Source organism: Egretta garzetta, unplaced genomic scaffold, assembly GCF_000687185.1.
Source record: "Egretta garzetta isolate BGI_Z169 unplaced genomic scaffold, ASM68718v1 scaffold75, whole genome shotgun sequence".
Lineage (NCBI taxonomy): Eukaryota > Metazoa > Chordata > Aves > Pelecaniformes > Ardeidae > Egretta > Egretta garzetta.
Window position 1 is genome coordinate 483,004 of NW_009259589.1, and position 9,819 is coordinate 492,822.

The 9,819-nt window shown below is 51.0% G+C and overlaps 1 protein-coding gene across 1 annotated transcript in view; it reads right to left on the minus strand.

Moving 5' to 3' along the window:
- The window catches only part of PTPRF (protein tyrosine phosphatase receptor type F), a 258,186-nt gene that overhangs the window by 62,052 nt on the left and 186,315 nt on the right, over positions 1 to 9,819 (minus strand). Inside the window, exons 11-12 of the mRNA XM_035893530.1 lie at positions 4,490 to 4,795; positions 1,411 to 1,604 (exon numbers count right to left, since the gene is read on the minus strand). Of these exons, the coding sequence (XP_035749423.1) occupies positions 1,411 to 1,604; positions 4,490 to 4,795 (500 nt within the window). The remainder of the gene's footprint in view (positions 1 to 1,410; positions 1,605 to 4,489; positions 4,796 to 9,819) is intronic.

Genomic DNA, 9,819 nt, shown 5'->3' on the forward strand with positions numbered 1-9,819 from the left:
AACACCAACAAGAACAACATTGCCAACTTTGCCCACCTACGCTTGGGACCAACCCATTAACTCCAAACTCCAGCTGAACAACACAGCATCAATTGTTCAAACAACACAGAAGATTATATCCTCCTGGAATAAGTAAAGGGCAGTAAGCAGCTTTTCTAACAATTAAAATAAAGCAACATCTGAAACATAAACAGAGACATGTCCCAGACAACACTGCAAGGTCCCTCAAAGCATTTTCTCCCTTTAAAGTTCTCCCCTTCCACATTATTACTGAGTTTTATCCTTCAGAATATGAATGGGGAGTAAAGCCGCCTCTGAGCACTGCACTCCCCACTGACAAACGTATAAATGATTCACAGCTGCGTTCAGGAGACAGATCAATTAATCGTTGCAGCTCTCCAGTATTTATATTGGGCATCATTCAAGCAAGCCAGCTCTGAATCGATTACTCGTCGCTTCCAACAGGAGCAGATCCTGTACTTCATTTATACGATTATCTTTGTTGAGAACAGCATGGGTCATCCAGGACAAAGGACCCTTGCTCCAAAGAGTTGTATTTCATCACAGACAGGGCACCAAAAACTTCCTTGGTCCCTGGGAAACAGGCAACTGCACATTGCTGGGCTGAGCAGAGTGCATAACCATGCCTGGAGCACTGTGTGGGAACAGGGCCTCAGCTCACAGCCAGTGAGGTATCCAGGAGATCGCATAAATATGAGCAGATTGTTGTACAGGGATTGCAGAGGGCAAAGTCATTTATAGGCGATGTGGGCCAGCACCTCACTCTTTTTTTTCCTCCCTAGCCTTTCTCAGACTCAGCTGGCTTCACCTACAGTTTGGTTTCAAGAGGCAATGCAAGGTCAAGCCCTTGCCTTGCAAAAGCAGGAGGGAAGGGAGGCTTTGCCGAACCAGAGGAGGGCTGCCCTGCCTGGTGTGCTGTGCCCACCCAATGGTGAAGAGCCACCCCCACACCTCACAAGCAGACAGCACTCCGGTGGACTCTGCTGAGAGAGAAGCTTCACCCTGAACATAGTCAGCATCACGAAAGAAGCAGTCTCAAGGCATATTTCAAATCCTCCAACGGTTAGTAACCTGATGGGCAAAACACAATTTGCTCCAGCTGGAGCCTGCACAGGACGTGGCAGGCAGAGAGAGGTTCATGTTGGAGAAGGGGTAAGAGAGGAGCATCGTCCAATACATCGTCTTTCCTACAGCAACCATTTCCTGATTAAACTTTTTACCCGTTTGTAAGCCACAGTTCAGGCATAAACTGTTTGCCTTGCTCAGGCAGGGCTGAGTCCCACGCTCTGGAGCCGCAAGAGGAGGTCAAGAAATACTTGGATCCAGCCAGCCTGGCCCTCTACAGAGGGAAGGCGCCATGCCCGCCAGCCCGTGGTCCCCACACTGTACCTGTGCTTCTGACAGCATGACGTCCTTGATCACTGGCTGCCCTCGGGGCTCGTTGTTTTCCAGCTTCACGTACGTAACCTGGTACCCGCGGATCTGCCCGTGCTGCTTGTTGGAGATGGGCAACTTCCAGCTCACCCGGATGGCAGTCGAATTCACAGACTCTACCTCCACCTTTCGCGGTGGGGCACTGGGCACTGTAACACACACACAGGATGGACAGTTAGCAGGTACCACACAACCACTGTCAGCTCACTCCTTTGCTACTGCCCCTCCATCTCATTGCAAGGACAGCCTGGCTGGCATGTGTTCCCTGTACCTGCCCAGGAGGTCATACTGCAGTTTTCCAGCATGACCATATCCCCGACCCCTTCCCAGCATCCAAGCACTTTTGCTACTCTCAGTAGGAAAGAGCATGACTGTGATAGGCAGGAGCACCCCTAATAAAAGCCACTGTGCTGGATCAGACCCAAGGTCCATCCATCCCTCCCTTGTCTCCAGCAGTAGGGGAACAAGGAAGAATACAAGAATACAGCAGAATATAAAGCATGTGGGAAGCACCTGCAGCTCAGGGTGCCCTGCAGCAGAGGCAGGGGTTTTGAAGCCTTCTTTGCATCCTGCCTGTCACACCACCTCCCCTCAGATCCCTCTGCGTACATCTAAATGCAGTCCAACAGCCCCAGGTAGCACGACTGGTGCCAAGCCTGCCTCGCGGGGAGCCCTGGCGCCTGCCACCAGCCAGAGCACACCCGCGCTCTTCCCCTGTGACAGCAAGAGGTTAATGAGGGGGAAAAGCACCATCCTAAAACAATAACCCAGTGCTCAGAGACAGCAGTCACTGAACTCAGCCAGATAAAGGGGCCCATGGGGATTGTGACAGCTCTGGGGACTGTATTTCATGCACGGCTAGCTGAATGCTTTTTGATAATAAAATGAAAAATTACACTGCCCAGAAAATATCAATTTTCTTGCAAGGTGAGGCCCGTTTAAAAATGTATTTATACCCTATTTACCATTTGGAAAAATTACCTCGTTATTACTTTTTGCTCTTGCATTGACTGTGACAAAAATGTCAATGCTAAAAAATTAGCTTCTCCGTTGCTCTTGGAAAGCTCCTTCCGGCTGAAGCAGCTGGGAGCAGAGGTGTGCATCCCTGCGGAGGGTACTGCTGCTATGCGAGTGCCTGGTACCCCAGTGATGGACCTGGGCTCCATCCTAGCACCCCTGCTGCAGGACCCCTTCCATCCTCCACTGCCTGGGAAAATCCAGGGGTTTGGAACCCCATATGCCCCAATTCTCAACACAGCAAGAAATAATCAGTATTAGATAATTAGGGATGGATAGCTGACAAGCAGACATAATGAGTATTGCTATTTCAACCAACTAGATGGGAAGAAACAACTACCCAGCAGGTAAGCACAGTTTTTAAGCCGCAGGGCAATTCATTATTTTCCCCAGATGTCCTTCTTAATTGTAGATAATTAAATAAAATAGAGAAAGGAGGAATAGAGCATTTTAGCACCATGAGGCCAGCTCAAGGTATGGGAATGGAGGGGGCTGTGCTTGAATAGTTACCACCTTCTGGCTGGAGCAGCCTACGCTGTAATCCACAATTCACTTAGTGCAGTGACCTTGCACAAGCCACAGGGCTCTCCTGCCCTAGCAAGACACCTGCCCACACACACAGTTGGGAGTCCAAGCGAAAAACAAGATCCTCCCTGAGAACCAGACAGAAGCTGTGTGTCAAGCTCTGCCAGCAAGAGAAGGCGGGAGGCCTAGGCAGGACATGATATGGGGACGTTGCAGGGACATGAAAAGATGTGAATGTGAGCAGACCACAGTGTTTCAAGGAACACTGTCCTACCCCTTATGGGAAGCATGTGCTGCGTCTGACACCCAAAAAAGGGAAAAGTTCAATTTGTTTTCAGATCACAGTTTAGCATTTCTCATTCCTTCATCATGGGTATCTATTGAGCATCAGCATGTCGGAGGGATATGAAATCACTCCTGACAGCTAAGCTGGAATGTCCAACCACAGTGCCCGAAAACTAACTGAGAGAGCTTGTTGCGACATTTCTGGGGTAGCAGCTTCCCCTGGGCTACAGCTCTGTTGAATGAGAACCGAAGCAAACAATACAGGCAGCAGGACACACACAGATGTGTTTGCCAGCCCAGGAATGCAGTCAGCCAGCATTCCCACACACCACTTCCAGAGCCAGGGAGACGTGGGGGACAGTGGCAGCCCATTTAGGGAAACTGTAACATGTCTGGTTTCAATTTGCTACGCTGACTGGGCAACACAGAGACCATCCTTTCCTTGCCTGGATGCTGCATCTCTTTCTTTTCCCATTAAATCTGCAGCTTCTGGGGTCAGCACGAAGCCATGGAAGCTCCTACTGTCACCCTGAGCCCTGGCACTTTCAAAGGAAATGGCTTAAGTCATGATGACATAACTGACAGCCCTGCTAATACAAAGCAATTTCTCTTTAAAGCTGTCGTATCCAGTCGGATTTATATAAGCTGTGGCTTGCCTGGAAGCCAGGGCAGGAAGCAGCTTTCCTGTGATATCTACAAGTTTCAAATGGATTTCTCTTCCCCTCTTTAGTTTGCCGGATTTCAGGTCAACAAGTAAACTTTAAGTCCTGATCTCACAACGTGAGAGAAGCCTTTGGCTGAGAGAACTTACATTACCTTCAGTCAAGTGGAACCACCACCACCAGACACTAGAAAGCCAAAATGGCAAAGCAGTGTAATGCCTCCTCATGGGCGCAGGAAGCACTGCTAGCACACACAGGACCCTTGTGGGACCACGCCAGGAGATCTGACTCACAGCTTGGAGGCAACCATTGTATCAGAGGAAGGGCCAACAGAGCAATTCCCGCACCCCACTCCAGGGCAACTGTGGAAACCCACTCCCTGGAGCAGCGGACCAAAGCTCTGCTCTTGGCAGCCTCTGGTCCTGCTTGAAAAGCACTCCCAGGCCAATATCCCTACCCCTTTCCCTCCCTTTTCCAGCAACTCAGCTAGGAGAGTCCTGGTTACCCCAAGGCGGTAGCTGAAGGAGCTGTTCAGTAACACCTACCATCCTCATCAGTGCGCACGTGCACGGGGATGCTCTCCGGTCCTGGCCCCACATCGGTGTGAGCCCTTACCCACACCTTGTACTCGGTCCATTTCTCCAGGTCCTTGATCTCCCAGCTGGAGTACTCCCGTCCAATGCCATCCACCACATGCTTGGTGTTGTCATCTCCTTCCACTGCCTGGTACGCAATGGAGTACTGGGTGATGACCCCATTGCGGCTCTGGGCAGGCGGTGGCACCCAACTTACCCGGATGGTAGTGGAGCTGGTGCTTACACACTCGACTTCTTGGGGTGGGGCGGAGGGGGCTGGGGATAAATAAATGAAGTGGGGAGATGAAGGGAAATGAGTGGAAGGACAAACCAAAATGCACAGGGAACTTTTACCCAGCCAACTGAGCAATGAAGATACATGTGGAAATTCAGCCAGCAGCTTCCTGGATAACCGCCTGCCTTCCTCGCAGATCATCAAAGATGGCACTAGGGGCAATTTGTATTTGAAAGCCTGATGAACGGCATGGAGACAGAAGCGCTTTTCTGCATCAGAGAACACCTCTTCCCAAAGCGGTTCTGGACGCTCACTTTACCAAACACAACAAATGGCAGTAACGGAAGGGGTGGGGAGGAGAGAGAGACTGGTAGGGAGAAGAAAGATGCTTTCAGTGAAGATCCGAAGCAGATGGAAACCAGAAGAGGTAGGAAGCTACAGAAGGCAAGAGTGGCAGAAGGGGAAGCTCACACACCAGATTGTGTGAAGGCTTGCAAAAACCCGCTCCTAGACAAGTGGAGGAAACAACAGAGGGCAGGGAAAGCAGGTGACTGAGGTTGGCTGGAGTGTGGCCAGGCAGGGTTTGAAATCACGACCATCAGCTGTGAGCAGCACCCTGACCCAGGTGGGAGCCAGGCACCATGTGGAAATAGGAGATAACATGATTGTGCTGCTTTGCATGTGTGCCTGCTATCTGGTACTGACTGCTTCGTGCCTGCCAAACTGGTTACCTGCCTCAATAGCCTCCCGGCCTATGGAGCTGTGGAGGGGAAGGTAGGCGGGTCTTGCCCCCTCATGGGCAAAAAAACCACCTGCAGTTTGCATTAACTTCTAAGCCCCAGCAATGTTAACTGGCCACGGGGGAAGAAATGGGATCTACGCAGCAGATGCTTCTCATGAGGGTGAGGAACTGTCCCCTCCACACGGCATTGCTGGGGAAGAGCAGTGAAACAAATCTGGCTGGGGGAAGGACTGGGAAAGGAGAGATGACTGAGGGCTATGGCAACCGCAGTTCTGCAAGGTGGGAGAAAGGAGCAAACCAGACACATGCTCTGCTTCTCCCAGGACCTGGGCAGCATGGGAGCCCTCTGACAGCAGCTCTAGCCTCCTCTCATTTGGCCTTAATGCCCAGGGACGCTGCAACCATATCCTGGGCCCTCTATTAACACAACAGCACAGCCACCCTGCAGAGGTGTTTGTGCTGTCCAGGCCATGCCTTGTGCTGGCAGAGCACACACGCAGAGAAGGGGAGCTGCATTTGGATGTTTCGCATGAGGGTGGAAGCCTGGAGGAAGGAGGAAGCCCACCTGGTTGGGGAAGGCACAAGGGAGATGGGGGCATCTCTGGGTACTTGCACAGAAGGCAAGAGCCCTAACCAGAGAGGGCAGGGCACCACCACCAAAAACATGCACACGGTTGCTCTAAGGCTAGGAAGCTGTCTGGCCAAGCAATAACGAAGTACAAGGTATCTTGCTTTGCCATGGCAGGTGAAAGGCCGCTTCCATTCTTCACTGCAACCATAACCTAGAAACGCCTGAAAAAAGACTGGTGCCCTTCCCCATGCTGCAGTCCTTGAAGCCATCAGAAACAGCCTTCCAGGGACACAGGAACAAGCCTGCTTGCTCATCGCCTGTGCAAATGCAAACACAACCTACGTTATCCTAGATGGCAGCAGGGACCTCAGATAATTAAAGCAGTCAACCACTGTGCCTTGGTTTTATTGGCATAGGATGGCAGTGGGAGTAAATTTGGGAAAGCTGGGGACAGCTGGACCTCCCAACGCCACCAGTGACCTCTGCTTGCTGGGAACAAAGCCCACTTGCTAGCAGGGGCAGTCACAGGCTGCACGTAATTCTTAGTGCTCACTTCTGTGCTCGGAGAGCAGGGCCCATCCCTGATGCCTGAGTTGGGGTGCTTGGAGAGAGGAAAGATGGAGGGAGAGTGGGCAGCGAAGGAGCTGGAAGAGATGATGCCTGAGCAGAGTCAGGCTGCTGCTATGGGAGCTACACTGGAGGAAAGAGAAGTCAAAGCAATGCGTGGAAGCAAACAGTTGCCTACGTGAGGGAGGCAGAGCGGGAACGGCCCTCCCATCTGGTATACTGGAAGGGAGTAGGGGTAGAAGACGAATCCTCACACTCTTTTGGTTAATCAGCAGAGTAGTGGCAGGGAAGAGAGTAGGAAGATACAGCACCAAAGCAACAGCAAGACTGAATTCAGGGGAAGGCATAAGGTAGACACAGTGCCTGGTGGCACCCCTCGGAGAGGACAGGTGAGACACAAGGAGCTTGGCAAGCCTTTCCCTTCACAGAAGAGACTTGCTCTGGCTTTGGGCCTCCACAGCATCCCTTGGGATGCAGCAGTGAGCTCCTCCTCCAAAGGCAGCTTTGACTGGCAGCGTGGGCAGGTCAAACATTGGCTGTTGACTGGGTAAGAGTCACACACATGATGTTCAAGGCAAAAACTCAGATTAACACTTAAAGAAAGCAAAATAAAACTTGGTAACATGAGCAGGATCAACTTAAAATGCACAAGGAGTTGAAGTGTCCCTCCTGGAGCCAGCAAAGAGCAGACTGGGTGGCCAGCACGCACCCACACACGCAGATGTACCCACATGCACACTGTGCAAACCTCTGCTGCCTCCAGGCTACTCACACTGGCCTCCCCTGCTGGCCCACAGCAGCCCTGTGCACCCTTCCAGCCCACCTACTCCTTAAGCTAGGGAAAAGGCAGCCTCAAGACCCACCTTCAAGTGAGAACAGCATTTTAATGCTGAGGCCTGATGGGCACAGAGAAGATGCTCCTCTCCTGCATCATACTGCTTGCCTGAGGCGCTGCAGACTCCTGGAAAACTCCCCCGTGCTCCTCAGGCTCTCAAAGCAGCACTGTTTGTACTTTTTTGCGGAGTGCCCAGCAACTAAGCAAGCAGCGTAGCAGGAAAGACAGCCCAGAAGGCAGCTCTCTTCTCAGGAGATGGGGTCCGAGCTGTGCTGCTGGAAGGGTGCAAAGGGGCACTGCATCCCTCTGGCCTTCCCAGACAAGCATCCCTACCACTCCTGAGCAGGGATGTCACAAGAAAAGCGCAGCAGCAGCAATACAGACGTCCTTCTCCAGCCCATTAGTGACTCATTAGTGATGATGTGCCTCCTACCTTACCCTTGACTGGTTTGTCAGGGCCAGGAATAGAGCCTGAAGACAGGCTCTTTGGAAAGCAGGAGTCTGACTGCTCCTGCAGTTTGTGTCCCACCTGAATATGTCAACCTCCAAGATCTAAAAGCCTTTCTCGGGGCAACCAGATGGAAGAGTGCAGAAAGGAGCCCAATTTGAAGCTGGGAGCAACAGTCTTTATAGATTAGTAAGTTCTAAGGCCACAGGGGACTGATCCAACTATCTAATGTGAGGTGTTGTTAAGTGCAGACCAAAGAATTTCTGCCTCGAAGTCATGCATTGTGCACACTTCTGCTGAGCTAAAGCAGAGCTTTCTGAAAGAAAACTTGACGTTGAGACCCCCAGTACCCAAGAATCCACTCTGCCCTGGGACTGTTCAGCCAGTGGTTTGCCACCATCACTGAATAGCTCAGTAACTGCCAAGGACTCTTCTCACAGACAGAGTGCCATCTCAGGTAGGAGCGTGTAAACCAAGACTCAGTCACTTCTTGGATAAATTGAAGAACTCTTAGGTCCCTCAATGTAAGGAGGGTTTCACTTGTCAAACCAAGGTATTCCTGTGGCTTTTGGCCAAATCTCTTCCAACCTGTCCACATCTCTCTTACTAAAGAGATGCCAGAACCAGTCAGCTACTGCTCCACTGGCCAGTGAAGTGACAGCCTTAAAAACAGACTGGTATGAAATCCCCAGACAGCATGTGGAATAGGTCATGGGAAGATGTCTGCCTTGAAGAGTCCACGAAGCAAAGGTTTCTCTTACTTGGACTGTTGTGAGACTCTGAAGGACTCATTTATGCATGGAGCTGTCTCCGATTAAGTGTGTTCAAGGATAAGAGCATCCACTGATGGAATTAATTTAAGTGGCAGGAGAGTTGCTTCAACCTTTGTCTATCAATACAAAAGCTATCCGAAATAGGTATACAAATCTCCACACTCAGAATTTGTTCTCAATGTTCAAATATTTATCACTGCATGATCTGAACCTCTCTCCATTTTCATACCTGTCTATCGTGCAGCACTAAGACACCATTAGCTCACTTAACGAGGTGGAGGAATCCCTGCGACTGATATGTTAATGAAGCCGAGTTTTCCTCAAAGAGAAGGTCGTTCCAATAGTGAGCAGAGCTGCTCTTCCCTGCCTGAGCTTCCTTCCTAATGGCCATCTCAGGCTCTTGGCTGCTGTGCGTGCTGGCACCCTCCCCGCAGGGAAGGCTGGCTGCCTTTGCCAACTGCTCACCCCACATAGCTAGTAAATCCCAGACAGACGGTGCTAACGGAAATGTCTTTCTTCCCCCTTTTAATGCTCTTTGCATAATGGCAAGCCCAAAAATAGTTAGTGAAAACGAGCTTATCGCAGGGCCCTTTGATAGCCCTAATCTGCTTATGCGCAGCACTTTGAGCTGCCAATCAGAGCAATGCGAACTCCTGCTCTGCGATCACATGGGGCAGAGCAAGGATGAAAGTGATATTGCCTGGGTCACCTCATTATCTAGCCTCTCTATTAACTCGGCTGCAGCTTGTTCTGTTTTCCCCTAGCGCTGCAGTCCCAGAAGCAGCAGCCCCACTTGCTCATGCAACCCAGGCAAACAGCCACTTTTCTAAACTGACTTCTCCAGCTACCTGACAGCCACAGGCGCATCTGGCCTCAGAGGATGCTTCACCTTGCAATCAACTGTACGGACCAGTTAATGACCCCTGAAGAAGCAAGGCAGCTGGAATGGGGAGTGAAGGGGTGAAAATCCAATGGTTTGGAGACAGTCACATTTAGAGCCAAACACCCATATGCTGCCTGTCCAGACAGCTTGTCTGCATGGGAGTGAATGCATAGAGATGCACAAACCCACTCAAATCAACTTCTCCAAAGCAGTTTCCCAGCCTGTTTCACTCCTCCATCAGTTTTC